General features: G+C 56.8%; 1 protein-coding gene across 4 annotated transcripts in view; it reads left to right on the top strand.

Annotated features, from left to right (window-relative positions):
* Positions 1 to 19,308, top strand: part of ALDH4A1 (aldehyde dehydrogenase 4 family member A1) — a 29,928-nt gene extending 10,620 nt beyond the window's left edge. For 2 of the 4 annotated variants that reach the window (XM_006188267.3, XM_032495306.1), the window contains exons 4-15: positions 3,507 to 3,554; positions 4,330 to 4,485; positions 6,215 to 6,364; positions 6,442 to 6,516; positions 7,590 to 7,777; positions 10,167 to 10,240; positions 13,299 to 13,495; positions 13,648 to 13,695; positions 14,430 to 14,582; positions 15,290 to 15,411; positions 16,233 to 16,351; positions 17,075 to 19,308. In XM_006188267.3, coding sequence (XP_006188329.1) covers positions 3,507 to 3,554; positions 4,330 to 4,485; positions 6,215 to 6,364; positions 6,442 to 6,516; positions 7,590 to 7,777; positions 10,167 to 10,240; positions 13,299 to 13,495; positions 13,648 to 13,695; positions 14,430 to 14,582; positions 15,290 to 15,411; positions 16,233 to 16,351; positions 17,075 to 17,187 — 1,443 coding nt within the window. In that variant the 3' untranslated portion in view covers positions 17,188 to 19,308. Of the gene's footprint in view, positions 1 to 3,506; positions 3,555 to 4,298; positions 4,486 to 6,214; positions 6,365 to 6,441; positions 6,517 to 7,589; positions 7,778 to 10,166; positions 10,241 to 13,298; positions 13,496 to 13,647; positions 13,696 to 14,429; positions 14,583 to 15,289; positions 15,510 to 16,232; positions 16,352 to 17,074 lie in introns of those variants that run through there. The other 2 variants (XM_032495307.1, XR_004325370.1) reach the window with 2 other exon arrangements.
* Positions 19,309 to 21,977: the final 2,669 nt, after the last annotated feature.

Genomic DNA, 21,977 nt, shown 5'->3' with positions numbered 1-21,977 from the left:
AACAGCAGCTGTCTCCGCCTTTGCCATCGCTTTAGAAAAGTTGATCCACTGACCACCTAGGAAGTAGGAAGCAAGGGTAGAATGTCAGAATCAAAGAGAATCCTTCCTTTAACAGATACACACTATTATATGTGAATTAGGCGACAGGATTAACTGTATGACGCGGGGAACGATATTCAATAAGCTGTAGTGAAAAAAACCTGAAAAAAATAATGTAACTGAATAACTTTGCTGCACACCTGAAACAAACACAATATTGTAAATCAATTATACTTTATTTTTTACTTTTATTTATTTATTTTCTTTTTTGCCGGGAGGGGTAGGTAATTAGGTTTATTTATTTATTTACTTTTTTCTTCTTTTTTTTTTTTATTATTTACTTTTTTTTTCGGTGGAGTTACTGGGGATTGAACCCAGGACCTCATGCATACTAAGTGTGCACTCTACCATTGAGCTATACCCACCTCCCTCAACTATATTTTAATTAAAAAAAATAAAAGATAATCCTTCCAAAGAAAGGACAGTCACCAAAGCCCTCGCCTGTATTTGGGAACCAGGGGTCTAGCTGACAATGAGCTTGTGAGAGGTAAGCACCCAGGTGTCACCTCCGCCTAGAAGCCCTCTTGTTGGAGTCCAGGCTCCACCCACAGACACACCTGTGAGGCCCTGTCCCATCGGCACAGGTTCCTCCTTCAGTCCCTACCATTTCCCTTGGAGGCTGGCAGGGCAGGAAGCGAGCCGCCCATTTTACAGAGAAGCTCAGAGACATCAGATGACCCGCCTGGGGCGGCACAGTTAGACGTGGAACAGGCACGAGGGAGCCAGGTTCCCCAGGACCACGTCCCGTTGGTGTTGATTCCAATGACTTCGTTCCCACCCTGACTATTTCTAAAGAGGATTTGGAAGCAGTGTGTTAACTAGCTTAAGGCGGCGGGATCATCTTGCTGTCACGTGATCGAGAACCGTGCGGCCCGGGGCCTACTGGAGATGGCCACAGCCTTGTCTTTAGGCCTCCTGGTCCGCAGGGGAGAGGGGAACACGCCCCTTACCTAGTCAGAGTGTTCCTGAAACAGATCCCACCTGCACAGTAGGAGAAGCAGAGCCGTCTCCATACTGGGCCCAGAGAGACATTTCTCCCGAAGGTGTCAGAAGGGCACAAGGATGTGACAGGCAGGGTCCTCATAAGAATCTCACGTCTCATGCACAGATGATTCGTGGGCCTGGTTCTCGTGCACCGTCGTGCGGGCTGAGGACGTCATCAAAGCCGGTGCCTGAGGATGCCCAGAGGTCACGCTGCAGGCCCCACGGCCACTGCTGGGGTGGGTTTCTCACCAGGAGCTCAGGCTGCAAACTGACAGCTGGCAGCTTTGCTTCCAAAACCTAAAGATGGGGAGATTTCACATATGAATTCGAATGCCTGGCTTCTCAAAAGAGAGGGAAGATGAGGTCACGTGAGTGGCCTTCCTGCAGGCCCCCTCACCCGGCCGACCCTCCAGTGGCCCCAGTCCCCACCGTTCCCTGTACACCATGCCCAGCCCTCTCCACTCATCCCTGGTGCCTCTCTGGCCCCAGCAGGCCTGTGAGAGCCTGGCTGGAGCAGTCACTGGCCTGCATATCCCTTAAGCATCTTTCCTGCGTCTTTCTCTTGGCAGGGATTTTACTGGATGCGGGACAGCTATCAGACAGCCTGCCTTTCCTAACAAGTCCCTAGGAGACATCCAGTCTGGCTTAACAGTTCAGAAATGTCACCCACTCCTGTGCCCCAACTGTCAGTCTGTTCCAGGGTGAGAGTGACATCCTTTGGTGACAGCTGGGGATCTTGAGCGGGACCCAGGGCTGAATGGAAGTCCGCAGTGCTTTCCCACAAGGTGGCCTGAGGGTGAACCCCTGGGCCTGCTCCAACCCCAGGCAGAGGCCCCTCCCACCCCTTTTTATCCCTTGTTATGGCCTGGACAGTTTTAGCCCGGAAAGGCTTAAAGCAAATACCCACCTTAGCTATGAACAAGAGCAAAATGTGCGTGTGTGTGTGTACACACGTATATATGTTTTGGCATTTTGGGTATGTGTGGAGTTTCTATCTCTGTGTAGCGCACCCAGTTGTAAAATAAATGCCAAGGTATGTATACGAGGTGCTTTATGCGATGGCATTATTAGCCTGAAGCCTGTTTAAAGCTGGAAGTCAGCTTCCAAAAGGATGACTTTAGCTCTTTCTAGGAGAGTACTGGGAAATCATGATACTAAAACCCGTCCATCCATCCAAGCAAGACTCTCTGGCCCCAGACCCAGAGTCAAGTGCTGGGACGCCACAGTGAACATGGTGGACAGCTCTGCCCTCACGGAGCTGACCCAGGGGAGAGTGAGACTGGTGTGCAAAGGAACAAACCAGAGAATTCCAGATGGCGAGAGGGGCTGTGGAAGGTGCAGGTGTTGTGCTGGAGATGCGAAGGCGGGATGGCCTGCAGGCCTGTCTGAGGAGGTGACATCTGAGTTGAACTCCAAGGATGAGGATGGGCTGGGGACCCACTGCCAGCAGAGGGGTGTACAGGTGCAGAGTCAGGAGGAGGCTCGGTCTGCTGCAGTGCGGGGTGGAAGCCAGTGGGGCTGGTGGATTCTTGTTGGCTGTGGTTAAGAGCCTCTTCCAAGGGCACCGGGAGCCACTGAAGAGGGTTAAGGAGGGTGAGACTTTCAAAGAGCCCATTGCTCTTTATCAGAAGGCTTTCTAATGTCAGGATAGCAGAGGGATTAAGGGTGTGGGCTAGGCGGAAGATGTGCCTGCGGATGTGCATGTGTGGAGGGCCAGGAGCCCGTGGGCGGCCAGGGAGCTGGGATGGGAAGGCAGGCAGAGGACCACGGTGAGGAGTCCACAGCAGGTGGGAGGCCAGGGAGGCTGGTGAAGGCGTCGTATGGGAAACCATGAGAACAGCTCGGATCAAAGCCCTGAGGATTCCAGCCCTGGGCGGAGAGGCGCAGTGGACAGCTCTGGGGGGTCGACCTTAATTGACGAGCTCCCTGCCTGCCCTGACGCAGTGGGCTGGGGCGGCCTTTGAAACTGTGCAGTGCCACTCCCTGAGGGTGCTGGGCCTAGAAGCGGGCACCTGACCCCAGCCGGGCCAGTCAGAATTACCTGCCCTGGGAACTTGGAACCAGCATCAGGCGTCTTTCTTTGTGGGGCTGGGAAGCACCCAGAGCTAGTAGGTGGAAGAACTGGGATTTGAACTTGGGTCTGTCTGACCACAAGGTTCACACTTTCCCTGAAAGACTGTTCAGTACATGCCTTGCTCCTGGAATGTGAATCTTCCAGAGACCATCACGTGGCAGGTGCTCCGTAACCCTCAAACCCTCGATGGGGAGAGGTCAGCGTGGGTGGGGGCGACTGGAGAAGGCTTCACGGGGATTGGAGGGGCGAGAGCAAGGTGCGCTGAGGACTCTGAGCCTGGGCTCCATCCCTGCCTGCCTCAGCACCTCCCTCCTGGACAGCAACCTTACACTTTTCTCTTTTTTTTCAGCCCTTTAACCATGGACACAAGGTGGCAAAGTTCTGCTATGCAGACAAGGTGAGTCCTTGGTCACCCCGTCTTGCCCTGTTAGTTGCTGCCATGGGGGTGGATGCCAGTCACCACCTCTCCCTCTGGCCTTGGGGGGTGGGGCATCGGTGGGTGGCTGGCACTGAGGGAGTCCCTGGACAGGTGCCAGCGGTGCTGGGGTTAACTTGAGTCAAATGACACTGCCTTGGCCGGGGCTGGCACATCCCTGCACATGCCCCATGTGAGGGAAGCTACCCTGATTGAGGGAGGGGAAGTAGATTCTGGAAGACTGAATTGGGGAGATTGGAGACATCACGGATGGAAAGTTGGGCAGAGAATTGGCATCCAGGAGGGCCAGCGAGAGGGCACAGGGTCACTTGTGGCAAGGGATCAAGGAGCTGGTATCAAGGAGGCAGTTGGCAGCTGGGTTGCCAGCAGCAGGTGTGTGTCTCTGGCTACAGTTCTGGCCTGGCAAGGGCAAGTTCAGGCCCTGACCTCAAGGGCTGGAGGCTCTGGAGAGCGGGTTCAGGAGCACCAGGCCCCAGGAATAAGAGGAGGCCCTGACGAGACCACGAGAGAAAATGGAACAAGTCCGTGGCACACTCTCTGGACTAGAGTGGAAAAGGCTCCGAGCCCAGCTGGTGATAGGACATGGTGTCTGCAGCTGTGTAGGGAGGGGGCTGAGGGCCAGGGGAGCCAGGGGTCTTCCCCAGGTGAAGTGACCTTCAGATCTCTCCTCCCTCCCTCACTCCTTTGGGACCCTTCCTGCTGCAGGAGGAAGCCCCAATCTTTCCCTCTTCATCAGGCCCTGCTCAACAGAGCCATCGAGGCCGCCTTGGCTGCCAGGAAAGAGTGGGACATGAAGCCTGTTGCAGACCGAGCCCAGGTCTTCCTGAAGGCAGCGGATATGCTGAGCGGGCCGCGCAGGGCAGAGGTCCTAGCCAAGACCATGGTGGGACAGGTGAGGAGCCTGTGGACACAGTTGGGGTTGTGGGGGGAAGCAGCCAGACCACATCCATTCAGAAGGCATCAGCTGAGCAGCTTCTGCGTGCCTGGACCTGCTGTGCGTGCTGGAGCCTGGGAGGCGTCCTAGAGGGACAAAGCCTAGGAGAGGGGACAGACTAATGTACATTGTAGGCGAGGTGGACAATACTAAGCTTGTGTGTCCTACTCTGGAAATATCCCCTCCTGTCCATCTCTGTCCCCGCCCTGAGCCAGGCCTTTGTCCCCGCCCTGAGCCAGGCCTTTGTCCTGTTTTGCCTGGACTGACAGCTGCCCTGCACAGTCCTGCAGGCTCGGTCAGACCCCTACAGCCATCAGAGGGGTCTTTCTGACACCTCCAGTGGGTTACTCCAGGCTTATGAACCACCAGGATCCCTCTGTCGCTGAGAGTCACAGCCCAAGTCCTGAGCCCAGCCCTTCCAGTCCCACCTCTGTCCAGCTTGCCAGCCACTCTGCCCTTCCCCCCGAGGCCAGCCCACCCACGATGTCACCAGTCTGGGCCTAGCAAGAATCCTGGATACCGCAGGGGCCCCATCTCCTCCTGCCTCTGTCCCGTGTCCCCTGCCTGGAGTGCTCTCTCTTCTCTGCCTTGTGAACTCTTAACTGTCAAGGTCCAGCCCAGATATCACGTCCTCTGTGAGCCTTCTAGAACCTTCTTATTCCCAAAGCATCAGTTCTGCCTCTGTGGTCCCCCCACAGCATGCTGTTCCGTTGTCAGTTACAGCTCAGATCACACTGGGGTGTAATGACCTTCTCTGTGTCTGTTGCCCCTTTGCAGGCTTTTTGGGCATAGTAACCACATGCTAATATCCTCTGTCTTTCTGGGTCTTGCATTGTTGTCTTCCTGGAGTCCTAGAAGCTCCCGATAAACTTTGTTTTTAAATGGAGGTATAGGGGGATTGAACCCAGGATCCTGTGCATGCTAAGCGTCCGCTCTACCACTTGAGCTATATCCCCCCCGCCCCCCAAACATGTTTTTTGAGTGCATGAATGTTGAGCCATTGAGTGGCGCTAGCAGCACAGAGTGCTGGCGAAGGAGCAGAGGGAGAGAGGGTTAATTTTGCCATCCCCAGAACAGAGCCTTAGGGCTGTGGGTCTGACCGGCGCTCTCCGGTTCACCATCCCATATGAGAGCGCCCTCTGCTGCTGCACGGGGTGGTATGACAGCTCCACACCCAGCTAAGTGTCTCCTGATTCAGCAGAGCCCCTGGGGTGGGTGTCGGGCTTCGGAGTGTGCCAGCTGAGCCACACCTGGGCAAGAAAAGACTCACACACTCCGAGACCAGATTAAGATGCTTCTTTATTTGGCTTAAGACTTCGGAGCTTGTAGGAAGCACGGTGGCCGTACAGAGCAGGAGCCCGTGCGTGTTAGCTCAGCTTCCCGTGCTCTGCAGCCTGAGCAGGCTGAGCAGGTGCCAGTGGTCCTGTGTGCAAGGACCCCCCCCACCCCATTTAATAAAGCCTGACTCTTGCTGCCCAAAGTCCTTGCCCCCGTGGCTTACATTCTTCATCTAAGGACCGTCTAAGGAGATGTTTACAGGCAGCGGGCTTCCTGATTCTTGGCCCGGACGCCCCTAGTGAGGAGGACACGTACTCATCCCTGCACACGATGTCACCATGGGCACAGGGTCCAGGGCTCACGGGAAGCACGTCCTCCACCACTGACTCCTCGCTCCTCTGCCTCGCAGGGGAAGACAGTCATCCAGGCGGAGATCGATGCTGCGGCTGAACTCATTGACTTCTTCCGGTTCAACGCCAAGTTTGCTGTGGAGCTGGAGGGGGAGCAGCCCATCAGCGTGCCACCCAGCACCAACAACGTGGTGTACCGGGGGCTGGAGGTACCCCCGGAGCTGGCGTGGGGTGGGGGGGCTGCCGGCAGCCTGGGGCATGGCCTCACCGCCTCCTCCTTCCCCAGGGCTTCGTGGCGGCCATCTCCCCCTTCAACTTCACTGCGATCGGCGGCAACCTGGCGGGGGCGCCGGCCCTGATGGTGAGATGTGGGCAGCAGGTGGGGTCGGCGGGAACAAGGCATCACACCCCTCTCAACAGACAGAAGGGCCACGTCTCAGCCCCTGGGGTCCCAGCCCTAGTCCTGGGGAGAGGCACAGAAGGTGGAGGCTGCTGGGGGCTATGGAAAGGCTTTGAGGTCACAGGCTGGTTTGGGTCCCAGCTTTGCCCAACTCTATCTGGGTGACCCCAGACAAGTGCCTGCACTCCTCTGAGACAGTTTCCTCATCTGCAGAGTGGGAACCATAGGAAAGCTTACATTCCAGCTTTATGAGGAGCAAATGAGACCGTGCTTGTTACAGCAGGCAGGCCTGGCCAGTGCGGGCTGAGTACATGGGGGCTGCTGATAATGATGATAATTACAGCTCACCTTTGCGTGCTTGCTCTGTGCCTGGTGACTTACGTGTTAGGGTCACGTGGCTAGTGAATAAATGATGGAATAGATAGGGATTTGGGCTTGGTCTGTCTCTGGGCAGGTGATCTCGAAGTGGATGGACTCCACTCCCATTGTCAGGGTGAGGGTGGCCATCACTCTTATGAGCTCTCAGTTGGTGGAGGAGACCCAGCCCTACCCTCAGAGGGCCTGGTGGCTCAGGGTGGAGCAGGAGAAGGGCTGACAGTTGTCGGGGGCGGCTGGGTGATCTCAAAGGGTGCTTGTGCACCGAGCCGTCCTCATGTGTCTGTGCTCAGATGGACGTGCCCACACCCGGCGCCCACATGCCCTCAGCGGGGGCACGTGCAGCAAGAGCCCTGTGAGCTCTTGCCCAGCCACGCCCCAAGAGCACCCAGCAACTTGGAAACAAGCAGAGCAGACCTGGCCGAGGGGTGCTGGCAGGACCAGTCGGTGCAGGCTTCTGGAGGAACAGAACCTTGGCCAGAGTGTAGGAGCAGGCAGGGCAGGGCGTAGGCTTTTTGAGTATGGTGCCTGGCGCAGGGAGGAGTGGGGGTGAGGAGAGGACATCCTGGCCTGCATGGAGGTCCACTGGTTCCAGGGGAGGGATGGCCATACTTTGGGGTAGGGTGGGAGTTGGGGTCATCACCATGCCTCCCGGACAGGGCAACGTGGTCCTGTGGAAGCCCAGTGACACTGCCATGCTGGCCAGCTACGCCATCTACCGCATCCTCCGGGAGGCCGGTCTGCCCCCCAACGTCATCCAGTTTGTGCCAGCTGACGGGCCCACGTTTGGGGACACTGTCACCAGCTCAGAGCACCTGTGTGGCATCAACTTCACAGGCAGTGTGCCGTAAGTCCCCGAGGTGGGGTGGGCAGGGTGGTCCGGGGATGCTTATGAGGCCTTGTCACCTCTGTCCAGGAGCTGAGGTTGTAAACCCAGAGGTCAGGCACTGACTGTACCCTCTTCCTCACTGTGTGGCCATGGGTGAGCCACGTCACCTCTGAGCCTCCATCACTCACCTGTATAACAGTAGCAATGATTCCTACCGTGTAGAGTAATTGTGAGGATCAAAGTAGGTAATGAACAGCAAAGAGCATCACAGGCTGGAAACAGCCTAAGGGTGTTTGACAATAATGGATTTTGGTGCCACCTCTGTCTCTGCAAAGGGCACGGGGGACCTTGGAATGAATTGGAGGAGGTGGCATGTAAGCAGATGAGTTGGCCAGACAGAGGTGGAGGAGAGTGTTCTAGGAGAGGGAACAGGACATGCAGACGCATAAGGTTCAATTTCTTGTGCTCTGGGAGGTGGACGTGGTCCTGCAGGGCTGGACTGTGGAGCTTGGGGCCGAGAGTCAGAGGGTGGGGGTGGGACATGGTTCCATCACCATCCCACATTTATTCACTGACTCACTCAACTCGTGTGTGTTGAGCTCCTGTGGGGGCCGGGCTCAGCAGCGAATGCGTGGAGTGGGCAAGTTCCTACCTCTTGAAGGATTTAAGTCCTATGACTTTAAGGTCCTGTGAGCCTGCAAAGGTCTCTGGACTTTATCCTAAAGGTGATGGGAGCCATGGCAGGGTTTATGCAGGGGGAGTGGCTTATCTGTTTCAAGCAGAGATTACAAACCGTAGGTTTCCAGTTGGACCTGGTGAGTGGCTATGTGTTCTCTGACTCCTAATAGAGATGATCCAAGCTTGTATAGTTGGGACAGTTCCATATAAAAATCCAAAAATCCAGTGTTGGCCTCTTGTGAGAACTGATTGCACTGGGCTTACATTTCGATATATACCGCTGGCTGGAGGCGGGTGGGTCTCTGGCTCCCCACCATCCCAAGAGGCCCTGGGTCTCCGGGTACCTGGTCTGTCTCACTCATCCCCTGCCCGGCACCCCCGTCCCTGGGCTTCTGCGTGTGCAGCCTCCATCCTAAATGATCGCTCTGGCTGTTCTGAGTGCAAGTCTAACAGCTGGAAACAGGAGACGGGTTAGGAGGTGTCCACACCCAGGGAGAGATGAACCCGGGTAGAGTTGTGGGAACGGGGAGAAGTGGGCTGTGTCAAGTGAGGAAGTAGCAGGGAGACTTGATCACCTGTCTGTGGGGTCAGGGGCCAGTCAGTGGGAACATTCAGGCTCAGGGCAGGATGTGGGCATCGTTCATCAAGGTGGGCACCCCAGATGGCTGGGCACCTGGCATCCTTGGGAAGAAGATGATCCAGATGCTGATCACTTTGAGTTTGAGGTCCTGTAGGTCATCTGGGTGGAGATGTGATCTCCACTCCGGCCGTTCCAGGTGCCCCAGGGACACGTGTGGTGGCTTCTCACCCTCTCTGCCCAGACTCAGGCTTCCCGACCCCGTCCCCACCAAGGTTTGCCGGGTGACGCTGGCAGCGTTAGAATTGCTGAGGAGGGCTGTTTTCCAAAAGGCCCGCTCTGCCAGCTGCGGGCCCCGCGGGTCCCTGCCTGTTAGCGGGCGGAGCGGGCCTGGCCCCCCGTCTGCCATGCTCTGATGAACAGCAGGCTTAAAGGTGGGAAAGTCATAAATTAGTATTAGCTACTGTGTCACCAGCTCCCTGGTGATTAGCATTTTTATTGTTTTGTGGTGCCGAGGTTGGTCACACTCGGAGCCCGGGGAGGAGGCGGGGGCCTGAGCTGCCTCTCCCTGGACCCTCCTTGGTTTGGTCTCGGGAGCCTGGGGGTGAGCTCAGGGCACCCCTCGCAGACCACAGCAGCGTCTGCCTCCCACCCCAACCCCAGCACCCGCAGCCTGCCCGGCCCTGTCCTAAGCCCTTGACTCAAGTTAGAGCTGTCACACAACCGCCCTGTCAGGCAGAATCGTTCTCCACAGTTCCCAGATGAGGCACAGAATTTGAGGCTCAGAGAGGTTAAGTGATGGGCTCAAGATCACACAGCTGTGTGTGTCTGAGTCAGGACTCGAAGCTAGCACCCCCGGCCTCAAAGCCTGGGCCTTCTCTGCTCTGTCTTGCCGCCGAGCCTCCCCTTGCACCCTTCTTGTCGGCCCAGAATGCAGCCCGTTTCCAACTGCCACCACCTTCAGCCCTCTCTCCCCCCGCCCCCACCACTGTGACCCAGACCTGCCTCCTGCAGGGCTACTGACCCTGGCACTCCCCCCTGGGCTTCCCAGCCCCTTCCTCTGGGAGGGCCTGTTCTCCACCCACCAGGTCCGTTACCCTCTCAGCTCCCTGAGCCGGGGACCCTAATCCCTATCCCATCCTCTGGTTTCAGCACCTTCAAACACCTGTGGAAGCAGGTGGCCCAGAACCTGGACCGGTTCCGCACCTTTCCACGCCTGGCTGGAGGTAAGGGCCCCCCTCCCTGCGCCCTCCCCTGTGGCCCCAGGGATCCCTCCCTCCCCTGGCCATCATGAAAGAGGAGAAGCTGGAGGTGATGTCCCTGGAGGTGGGGCGGCGGTGTGGGCCCTGCAGGAGCGGAGGACTCCTTTGTAGGTGGAGCCCCTGCTCTGGCAGGTCCTGGGGATTGTGCAGAGCACTTACGCCTCAGAGTGTGCATTTTTCATTCATTCTTTCATTCATTCATCATTCAGCAAGTAAATTATTAAGTATATACATAGACACTTTCTGGACACTGGGGGTGCAGAGATGATGAGAAACCAACCCTCACGAACTTCTGTTCCAGCAGCAGACGGGCAGACAGTAACTGTAGAGATAAATGACTTTTAGGGAGTGAGAAGGGCTGCCCATAATTAAAGGAGGGGAAAGAGGTGACAGGCAGGGACGCCCAAAGACTGGACATGGTGGGTGACCGTGACCTAGGGTGTCTGGGTGGGGAGGAGCTTCTTCCAAGGAGGACACATTGGAGCTGAAACCTGACCAATGAAAAGAAGCCAGCCTTGCAAAGACTAGGGGATGGACTGTCATGGGCACCAGCATTGTCCGGTGGAGCTTTCTGGGATGATGGACGTGGTCCGTGTCTGCGCTGTCCAATCTGGTAGCCACTGGCCACGTGTGGCTATGGAGCACTTGAAATGTGGCTGGCGGGACCGAGGAAGTGCGAGTTTTGTTTTGTTTCATGTTAATTAATTTGAATTGAAATAGCCACGTGCAGCTGGTGGCTGCCCTGTGACAGAGCCCACATCTGGGCGGAGGAAATAGCAAAGGCAGGGGCCGTGAGGTGGGAATGAGCTTGTGTTTGAAGAAACAAGGCCAGTGTCGCTGGGGAAGGGGGGTGGAAGTGCAGGAGAGGAGGCTGGGGGGTCAGCAGGGCTCGGTCTTGTTGAAATAATCATTTGCCCACAAAGAAACAGTTTCACGGTCAAGGAAGTTTGGCGTGTACGGTGCTGAGAGCAAAACGAACTCCTTACCTGTCGGATTTCTCAGGGCCTTGAATGCCCCAGTACGCCTTGCTTATCTTCAAGAGCAGGGGCTGATCTGTGATGTTTCCCAAACTCTTTGGGCTGTAGAATCCTGTTTTTACGGAGACCCCCAAGGACCACATTTTTCATAGAACACACTTTGGGAAAATGCTGAGATCAAGGTGAGGGGGTGGGGAGAGGGAGAGCGAGCTGTCTGGGTCACACAGCGCAGTAATGGCACAGCTGGGGCTGGTGGCTCAGCGTTCTTGCTCCTGGGGGTGAAGTGGGGCCCACAGGGAAACTGGACCCCACCCCTGAGCTGGTGGGAGCTTTGATGGGGGTGTCAGGGAAGGAGACCTTCAGGACCAGCTGTAGCATCTGCAACTTCCAGCCCGCCCCCCCCCCCCGCCTTGTGCCCTAGTCCAACCTTCACAAGATGGGGAACAGTGAGCCCCTTCGCTGTCCGCGGTTCCTGCTGTCTCCTTCCCACAACCTCCCTGAAGGAGAGAGACCACTGCTTCCCCACCTCCAGTATGAGGCTTCGTCTCTCTATGCCTCAATTTTATTGTCTTTTTTTTTTTTTTTTTTGCTTGTTCCCCACAGAGGTAAGGGGAAGAGGCATTAAGTTGTATTAGTAATGTTATGGTAGTAACCAGATGTGTTAACAGCAGCTTATTTGAGGTCCATCAATCCTTTGATGGCTGTCATTCTCCGACTGCCCACATCTGAATACATTCTGCTACCATGGAATCAATTTTCTTGTCTTTAAAATGGGAATAATAATGGGAGGCTTCAGTGAGACGGAGCACAAAGTGCCTTGAACTGAGGCTGGCAGGTAATTAGTGCTTGGTAACATAACCTGTTTTTTTTTTTTTTTTCTGCTAAGTTTACTGAAGTGTAGTTGATTTACAGTGTTAGTTTCAGATATACAGCAAAGTGATTCAGTTGTACATACACATCAATTGTATACATATACATAGTTTTTCAGATTCTTTATATATTCCATTATATGTTATTACAAGAAATTGAATATAGTTCCCTGTGCTATACAGTAGGTCCTTGTTGTTTATCTGTTTTATGTATAGTACTATGTATCTGTTAATCCCATACTCCTAATTTATCCCTCCGCCTGCTTTCCTCTAGTTTGTTTTCTGTGTCTGGGAGTCTATTTCTGGTTTGTAAATAAAATTTGTATCTTTTTTTAGATTCCACACATAAGTGGTATCATATGATATTTATTTTTGTCTGTCTGACTTACTTTGCTTAATATGATCATCTCTAGGTCCATCCATGTTGCTGCAAATGGCATTATTTGATTCTTTTTTATGGCCGAGTAGTATTCCATTATATAAATATACCACAACTTCTTTTCCATTCATTTGTTGATGGGCATTTAGGGTGTTTCCATGTCTTGGCTATTGTAAGGAGCTGCTGTGAACAACATGCCTTGAACTGAGTGTGGCAGGTAGTTAGGACTTGGTAACAGTTGCTACTCTTAGCTAACATTTAACTGAGTGAGGAAGCCAAGGCCAGGAGGATGCAGTGCTCTTCTGAGGCCCCTCATGCTGGGGAGACTGGGAAGGGATGTCCCCACCATGGGGAGGGAAGAAAGACCAGCCCTGGCTGTTAACATGAGTTGGACCCCTCTCATCTCTCTGGGTTGGGGGGTCAGGGGAAGGCTCAAAGGAAGCTGTGCCCACTGCTGGGAATGGACCAGCCCTGGAGAGCCTTGGAATCTGGTCCTTCCTCTGCCTTTATGTTGGGCTTAGTTTTCTCATCTGCTTAATGGGGGCGCTGGTCTCAATGACTGCTGATGTCCTTCACCCTTGCCTGGGCCTCAGTTTTCTCATCTCTGGAGTGGGGGACAGGCCCTGCTCACCAGTTTCTGGGAAGTTGTCCAGCTCTAACTGCCTTCTTTCACTCTCGTCCGCCCAGTGCTGATCCCAGGACCCTGCGGACAGGTGTAGGTAGTGTGTTAGGTCCCTGGGCTGGCCAGGGGAGCCTGCCTCCTGACTCATCCCCCTTCCCAACCCCGGCCCCTGTAGAGTGTGGGGGGAAGAACTTCCACTTCGTACACCGCTCCGCCGATGTGGACAGCGTGGTGAGCGGGACCCTGCGCTCCGCCTTCGAGTACGGCGGCCAGAAGTGCTCAGCCTGCTCCCGCCTCTACGTGCCCCGCTCGCTGTGGCCGCAGATCAAAGGGCGGCTGCTGGAGGAGCATGGCAGGATCAAAGTGGGCGACGTGAGTGGCGCCTTCATCCCTGCTGCGGCCCAGCGGGTGGCTGATGGGATTGGTGGCTCCCGTGCAGTGGGGCCAGGGCGTGTGGGGAGGGGGCTCCCTTTGTCTCGGGCCCGCGGCCACTCCGTCTCTTCCTGTGTCTCCCCTGCCTCCAGCCTGCAGAGGATTTCGGGACCTTCTTCTCTGCAGTGATTGATGCCAAGGTACGGGTGGGAAGCAGGGCGTTCCTGGGGGGCTGTGCTCTGGGCTGGGTGGGAGAGGAGGGAGACTCTAGGGGTGACCCAGACCCACTGCTCTGAGCCGGGAAGCCTGCAGTCCCCACTGCTCCGTTAGCCTTGGAAAGGGCAGAGGCATCTATACCCAGAGAAGAACTCACCTCCCGCACCCGCTGCAAGCACGCTCGACAAGCTGCACACATACAAATAGCCCCGCACGTCTGTACCTGTAAACCTGGACATGCGCTTGCCCGTGAACACGTTTATGTAGGTCTCTGTGTGCGGGCGTGCACGTAGGTCCCCCACATGCACACGCACATCCACGTGCACACCTGTCTGCACACGTAAGCAAATCTGCCCGCGTGTGTGCACATTTGTGTACAGGTTCTTACATGTATATAGGCGCACGTGTAGGTCTACATGAAGACACACACCTATAACACAGGGATACCTAAAGTGGCTGTTTGAACGTTTATGTCTGTGTGTGATGTTTATAGGGACATATACGTGTAGTTCTACCACGTGTGTGTGCACACATGCCATGGCTCACTCAGGCCCTGGCTTTTGTCCTCAGGGCCTCCCCCCACCCCCAGCACCTCCCTCGACTTCAGAATTTGGGCCCTTTGAGGACAGGTGTTTGGGCTGAGTGTGTTGGGGGGCTGCTGCTGGGAATGGCCTCCAGCCGGCCCTTGACGCCCCTCCCCGTCCCCCGCCCTCCCTAGTCCTTTGGCCGCATCAGAAAGTGGCTGGAACATGCCCGCTCCTCCCCGAGCCTCACCATCCTGGCAGGGGGCCAGTGCGACGATTCCGTGGGCTACTTCGTGGAGCCCTGCATCATCGAGAGCCAGGACCCCCAGGAGCCCATCATGAAGGAGGTGACATGGCTGGTGGCCTGGGGCTGGGAGGGGGCAGCCTCTCACCCAAGCAGGGCATGAGCACAGGCGTCAGCCCATCTCACAGATTAGGAAAGTGAGGCCCTCCAAAGGGAACGTCTCACGCCCAGTGAGCGCAGAACCAGGCCTTGAGCTCGGGCCTCCAGACCCCACATCCCCACCTCTGTCCTTGGCACTGCTGACCCGGGCTGGTGTCACAGCACTTATGCTGCCCACAACCACTCAGGCCCCTGCAGCCATCTTAACAGCTGAAGTCTGTAGACTCTTGACAGGGGGCCAAGCCCTTGACTGAGATGAGGTGGGTACATCGTTCCCATTTTACAGATGAGAAATCAAGGCTCCAAGAGGTCAGGGCACTTGACCGGGGTGACAGTGATGTCATCCCCTGGGCCAGCTGTTGCCAGAAGTCTCCCCTTTCCAAGGGCCTGGGCCCTGGGCTCTGAGTGTGGGTCTGGCTGGCAGGGAGGCCAGAAAGTTTCCTTGGATCTTCTGCCAGGTTGGGGTGGGGTGGGCAGGGCAGGAGCTAAGCATCGTGCCACCCTCGGAGGGGAGGGGACCGAGCAGGAGGCAGAGCCTGGCCCTTGCGGGGGCTGAAGAGGGGGGCCGGGGAGAGGCAGAGGCCAGAGCAGGGAGGCTGGGAGACTGGGTGCTGGTCCAGGCGGGGCCTGACCCTGGGGCCTCTCTCCCAGGAGATCTTTGGGCCTGTGCTGACCGTGTATGTCTACCCAGACGACGAGTACAAGGAGACGCTACGGCTGGTCGACAGCACCACCAGCTACGGCCTCACGGGGGCAGTGTTCGCCCAGGATAAGTGAGTGGCCAGAACTCCTCTGCTCCAGTCCCACCAGGTGCCCTGTCCCCACAGGACCCTGCTGTCTCCGGAGACCGCCCTCCTGGACGTGGATCATAGTAATAATGCTGCCCTCAAGTTTTTCTCCATTACCCTTACCTCAGCCCTGACTGGAGATCTGCCTCCCAAGAGACAGATGCCCAGAGACAGCTGGGCTCTTTGCTAAAAGGCAGATTCTGGGGCCCCACTCTTGGTCGCTGACTCTAGGGATATTGAATCAGTGCTTTTGACCTGCTCCTGCGGGTCCTACCGGGCCCACCGAGTGAGATCATGGCTTCAGTCTGCGGGGGGGAAGGCTCGGGCCAGGGGCACGCTGCTCGTCCAGCACAGGCGGGATTCGAACCTGGGTGCCATGACAGTAAGCTTGAGGTTTTGTCCTTTCCTTTCCCCATGGCACTGGTTGCCATCCCTTTTCTGCCTCTGAAAGTAGAGGCGGGATTGGGACCTGAGGGGAAGGCCGGGAATCCGGGAGGTCCACACCCAGCTCCCGGGGGTAGGAAGATTGGGCCAGGACGGGCCACTCCCTTGAGTACGGGCAGTTTGACCCTCATCTTCCAGTTCAGTCCTGACAGCAGCCCTGTGGGGGAGGCGTGCCAACACCCTCCCCAGAGGAGGAGGCTGAGGCCAGGTGTCGCAGGAGCGTGTCCGAGGGCTCCCAGCTGGCAACTGGCCACGTGCTCGCCGGGACAGCCAGTGTGGGCTGGGGCAGGGTGTTGGAGGTTGGCCCTGGGGCTGGAGCCGGGGTGAGCCCGCTGCCCTCCTACTGCTGCCCTGCCTTGTAGGAACGTCATCCAGGAGGCCACAGAGATGCTGAGAAATGCTGCCGGGAACTTCTACGTCAACGACAAGTCCACTGGCTCTGTGGTGGGCCAGCAGCCCTTCGGTGGGGCCCGAGCCTCCGGTGCGTGGGCCCCCTTTCCAGAGGGGAGCCAAGTTCCTGGTGGGAGACCCTCTGTCTCTTATCTCGAGGGTGTTAAGAGGAGCAGGAATAGCACCATTTCCTGAGCACTGTGGGCCAGGCGCTGTTCTAACTCAGAGTCCTTGCCAACAGCCTCATGACCTCAGGCGCTTCCATTCTTCCCATTTTACAGAGGGGGAAACTGAGGCCCTGGGAGGAGAAGTGACTTGCTCAAGGGCACGTGGCTGGGAAGGGGTGGAGCCAGGATTTAGGTCCCAGCACCCACACCTTTTACCATCATACTCTGGGTCATGTCAGTGCAATGCCTCCTATTTATAAATGCGGAAACTGAGGCTCGGCTAGGGGTGGTGACTTGCCAGATGTCCCAGCTGCCTAGTGGCGGAGCCAGGGCCAGAATGCAGGTCTCCCGACTCCCAGTCCAGTGCCCTCCCTCCACCACGCTCCTGTGGCTCCCAGGAGGGGAGCATGGGCTCCTGCCTGCTCAGCGGCTCCTGCCTCCCCCGACCACTCCCGGCCTCTGGCTGAGTGCCCTCTGCACAGATGTTCTCAGGAAGCGCCAGCCCCTGCGGCTGTGTTAGGGTTAGTTTAGCTGTTTGCTGCCCGTGCCGGTGCCCCATTTATTCCATCGGCTCCTCCCCACCCCTCTCCCTTCTGCCCAGAGCTGTCGTATCTTTTTGGAGATAAACAGACCTTTCTTTCCTATAGGGACCAACGACAAGCCAGGGGGTCCTCACTACATCCTGCGGTGGACGTCACCCCAGGTCATCAAGGAGACGCACCAGCCTCTGGGGGACTGGCGCTATGCGTACATGCAGTGAGCCCCACTCGGCGCCACCTGTCTGTCCGTCCAGACGACTGACCTCAGTGCACTGGCCCCTCTACCCCACTCCCCATGGGACAACCCACTTTCTAGGGCCGAGGCCTGCCTCCCTACCCGCCACCAGCCTGTATCCTGGCCTGTCCCACCCCTTGGGGTCAGGTGTTGGACTCTGGTTTGAGATCACGCTGAGGGGAGTATCAAAACCACCACCCCTTACCCCATCGGCTGTCCTGGAGACTCCATCTGGTAGCTGTGACCTTGGTGCTGTCTGGTCCTCCACCTGTCCCTCCCTCTTTCCTCTGCACTGGGGCCCAGTGGCTCAGGGACCTGGGGAATGGCGGTGGAGTTGCTTCTAGATCTGCTGGGGAAAAGGAGACAGCTCTGGGCCCCTTGGCAAACCTCGTGGCCCATGGAGGCTCCTGGCCTTGGCCCTGCCTTCTCTGGGTCTCCAGGATTCGGTGTGACCAGGGTGGTCTTCAGGGCTGGCAAGTCATGGCTGCTGGGCGTGGGGGTGCCAGCTGGCCTTGCCCTCTGGGTCAGGGCCACCCATTTCCTCACTAGCTCTTTGCCCAGATGCACCTGTGCCAGCAGGCACTTGTGCCCGACCACACGCCTTACACCCTGCGTGCCTTGCTGCAGCGTGCCTGTGCTCCCCGAGGCCCACAGCTTCCTGGCCGTCTTCACGTGGGGCTTGGGGAGCTGCTGCAGGTCACCTGCTGAGCTGTGGAATGGGCTGGTCCTTCCTGTTTGGGCTGTGAGTGTGGAAAACCTTGGTGGCGGGACCTTCCTGCTGTTTCTCTTGGCTAGTGGGTCCTGCCTCTAGAGACGGCCACTCAGAGCCTAGGTTGGCCTGGGTTTCCTGCAGGAGCTCAGCTCCCACTGGCTGTGGTTGAACAGGCTGGGGTAGAGGTTGCTCCCACCTTCTCCCAGCCCGCTGAGACCTCGCCTTGGGTCCCTGTCCAGCCCGGGCCAAGGACCCCTGTAGAATCGTCCCTCTGGCATGTTAGTTGCTCTGTGTGGACTGGCCTTTAGGAGGCCTGTTCCTTGATGCAGCCAATGGGTGGACACTCGCAAATGCATCCTGGGTGGATTCGGGTGGCCAGGGAGCAATAAGGGGTGACTTTGGAGGACAGCTTTTAGGGGGCCCTCCTCAAGCATGGCTGGCATGGGGCCCGCATGGGGCTGGAGTGGCCATTCCCCAGGTTCATGGTCGGGGTGGGTCCCAGTGTTGCCGGGGCAGCGAGGGCTCCGCGTCCTTCCAGTTGTTTCCCAGGCAGCGCGGGGGCCGGAGGTGTTCCTGGTTCTACTGGTTCTGCACTGTGAGGTGGCAATGGGATTTGCCCTGATGCTACCTAATAAAATGTTTGCTACGTAATCAGATCAGTGGTCTCTCTGGTCGGGGGCAGTGGGTGCTGGTCAGCTTCTAAGTGCGATGGTGTTGCTAATGTGTCCCTAGGTGTCAGTGCCCTCAGTGTGATGGAAGGAAGGGTGGGCACCAGTGATGCCAGTCCCTGCCACGGGTGGTGTGAGCTCTGGGGCCAGACGGGCTAGGTTCAAATCCCAGCTGCAAAAAGTTGCATAATCTCTCCAACCTCTGTCTCTTCGTCTGTTAGATGGAAGTAATTGCGCATGCGCGCGCACACACACAGGTTTTCATGAGAATTCAATGAATTAATGCATGTAAGTGCTTAGAACAATACCAGGTATGGAATTAATGATTCAACCATTTACCCGTTGCTGTAACAATCACTGTTAAGTGTTATGTTAGTTGAGTTTATGTGTTAACTTGACTGGGCTGCAGTGCCCAGATATTTAGTTAAGCATTATTCTGGATGTTTCTACAGAGGCGTTTTTTGGTTGTGGTTAACATTGAAATCAGTGGGCTTTGCATAAAGCAGTTTACCCTCCCTAGTGGAAGTGGGCCTCATCCAATCAGCTGAAGGCCCTTACAGAACCAAGACAGACCTTCCCCTTGCTGGAAGGAATCCTGCCAATGGCTACTTTGGACTCAACTGTAACCCTCTGCGTCTCCGACCTGCTGGCCTGCGCTGCAGATTTTGGGCTTATAGCCTCTATGATCGTGTGAGCCAATTCCTTACAATAAATGTCTGTCTCCGTGCCTCCTGTAGGTTCTGTTTCTCTTCAGAACCCCAACTAATACACGTGCCAAAGACTTTGCGTGTGTTTTGTCTCTTGACAGCATACTGACGTAGCACTGCCGTGCTCCCATTTTGCAGATGAGGAAACTGGGGTGCAGAAAGGTGAAGGGACTTGCCAAGGGTGTGGTATCACCAGGACTTAAACCCATGTCTGGTTCCAAAACCCGTTCTCTCTCCTCCGTCCAGATGTCCACATGTGGCTGGCAGAGACCTGCTCAGCTGGCCAGGTGACCTGGCGAGGAGTGACCATGACCAGTTAGCTTGAGCCCGGAATCCATGGGTCCACCCCCCGGGGCCAGCTGACTGGGAGAGGAAGACACACGTGTCCTGGCCTGTCTGCACCAGCAGACAATATAAAGGGACGGTCCGTCGGTTAGGGCGGTTGGCACGGAGGCTCTCAGGGGTGTGGGGAGGGGGAGGGAGAGACTCGAACCTTGGCAGAGCCCCCATGCCCTGGCTCACCCAGGGGTTGCTGCTGATTTGTGGCAAAAGGGACAAAGGGCAGCACCCAGAGTGTCCTGGCTGGAGCTCACGGAAAAGAGGGGTATTAACTGCATTTTGCAGCCGGAGGATATTATTAAGGCCGTGTTAATGTCTGAACCAATGGAGTGACTTGCTCAAGGTCACACTGAGGCAGCCACAGAGTTGGCTGATTACTGGCCGAGTGCCTTACCAGGTAGCTACTGCCTGTCTTCTGTGGAAGGACCAGAGGAGGTCAGAGGTAGAATGACGAGCCCAAGTTCACACGGCTGGTTAGTGGGAGGGCTCGGTTTGAACCCAGGGAGCCACGGCCCATGCTCCCTGCCACCTGCTCCATCTGGTCCCCGACTCCCAGCTGTGCCTCTGCCCTTGTCCTTCTACCCTGTCCTCCCCTGGCCCAGTGCCTCTGACTCCACTGAATGAGGGCAGGGGTGGCTCCAAGTCATCACTCACGCTGTTCTTTCTGCTCTCCCTTGTCCCCCAGACTCGGGACTGGTGGCTCCCGAGGACCCAGTGCCCACCTGGGTGCCCCAGGCCTCTTTGCATGGTCACCACAGTAAGTCCCCGTGTCCACAGTGGCCCAAGGAGCCTCTTCATTTCCCTGCTGTGGCCGGGGGCCCCGCCGCAGGTCTGGGCTTAGAGCGTGAACCATTTGACTGGGGCCGGATGTCCCTGCCACCGCCATCCTGTGGGCTGTCAGTCGGGCGTGCCTGCTAAGGAAATGAGGGGCCACCTGTGCTCTGGTCACCAGGCAGACCTGGAGCTCCTGATGGGGGGGCGGGGGCGGGCAGAGGAAGCGGCAGGGTGCAGACCCACCCTCCTCACAGAGTCCTGTCTTCATTTTCATTAATGTGCTTACCCACGCATTCGTCATCACCCTGCATGTTCGGTCTAGAGGCCAGGTAGCACACGGTTAAGAGCCCCATTACTGGAACGCAGGCTGGGTGCAGGCTGGGTGCAGGCGTCAGTTGCCCCATCTATGCGGTAGGTAAGTCTGCAGAGCGCTGCAGACCGTCCCAGCTCGGACACACCCGCCACGCTGTGGGTGCCCCTAGTGCCCCTGGCATCTTCCCGCATGTGCTGCCCTCACAAGGGCCCCGATTTCTGTCTCCAGACTGCAAGCCACATTGCTCGTGTGTCCAGGCTGTGTCCCTTGTACCGCACCCAGCCCTCCCCCGTGGCGGGCTCGGCCAGTGCCCTCTGAGTTAGTGGCTTTCTCAGCCCCTCTTACTCTCCACCATCACACCCAGAGGCTCCGGTTGACTTAGAGGCTCGCTCTCTCTTCTGCCCCCTTACCCACAAGCTTTGCTAAATAACCTGGCTTGGCTGGGAGCCTCCAGAACATTCTAGAACATTCTAGGGCCTCCCAGCAACTGGCATCTTTATTCTCCCTCTTCAGAACTGACACAGAGTTGTTGTCCCCAGTACGTGGCCCTGAGGTGGAATCTGCACTAGGGGAGGGCAGCACCAACCCCTGTCCCCATGACAGCCATAGTGGTGACGGTTCCTGCCGGCGGGACACACCAAAATCAGATGGTACAGGGTTGAGACTTTGGCAGCCTGGGTCTGCTTCCAGCATCACCACCTATTAGATGTGTGACTTCAGGCAAGTTGCTTAACTGCTCAGTGTCAGTTTCCTCATTTTAAAAATGGGAGTAAAAGTGACTGCTTTGCAGGGTAGTTGTGAAGATTCAGTGATACAGTGCATAGGAAGTGCCTGGCATATGATACGCCGAAGAAAAGGAGCAAGTTAGTTGTTATCCCCAGGACTCCCTAAGTGTCTGGCCAGGCAGGTGACTGCGGTCTTGGGGGCCCCCAGAATGCCACCAGGGACCCAGTTCCAAGGAGGCTAGTGTAGCTGTAGTTTGGGGCCCGTGATGCAGGAGAGAGCAGGGCAGAAAGGATGGGTGAGCTGGGGCCGGGCAGGGGGAGGCCTCGAATGCCAAGGCGAGGAGCTCAGTGGTGATCCTGCAGGCAGTGCAGAGTCCCAGGAGAGGTTGGAGCCAAGGGGTGGGAGACTCACAGCTGTGCTTTGGAGATTTAAACTGTCAACATTTGGGGGACAGAGAGGCCCAGACCAGAAGTGATGAAGGTCTGAGCTTGGGGTGTGGCAAAAGGGGGAGGGGTCTGGAGAGAACCTGTAAGACAG

The sequence above is a fragment of the Camelus ferus genome, chromosome 13 (assembly GCF_009834535.1).
Source record: "Camelus ferus isolate YT-003-E chromosome 13, BCGSAC_Cfer_1.0, whole genome shotgun sequence".
Lineage (NCBI taxonomy): Eukaryota > Metazoa > Chordata > Mammalia > Artiodactyla > Camelidae > Camelus > Camelus ferus.
The sequence above is the reverse complement of the archived record's forward strand: the minus strand, read 5'-3'. Positions and strand labels throughout refer to the sequence as shown.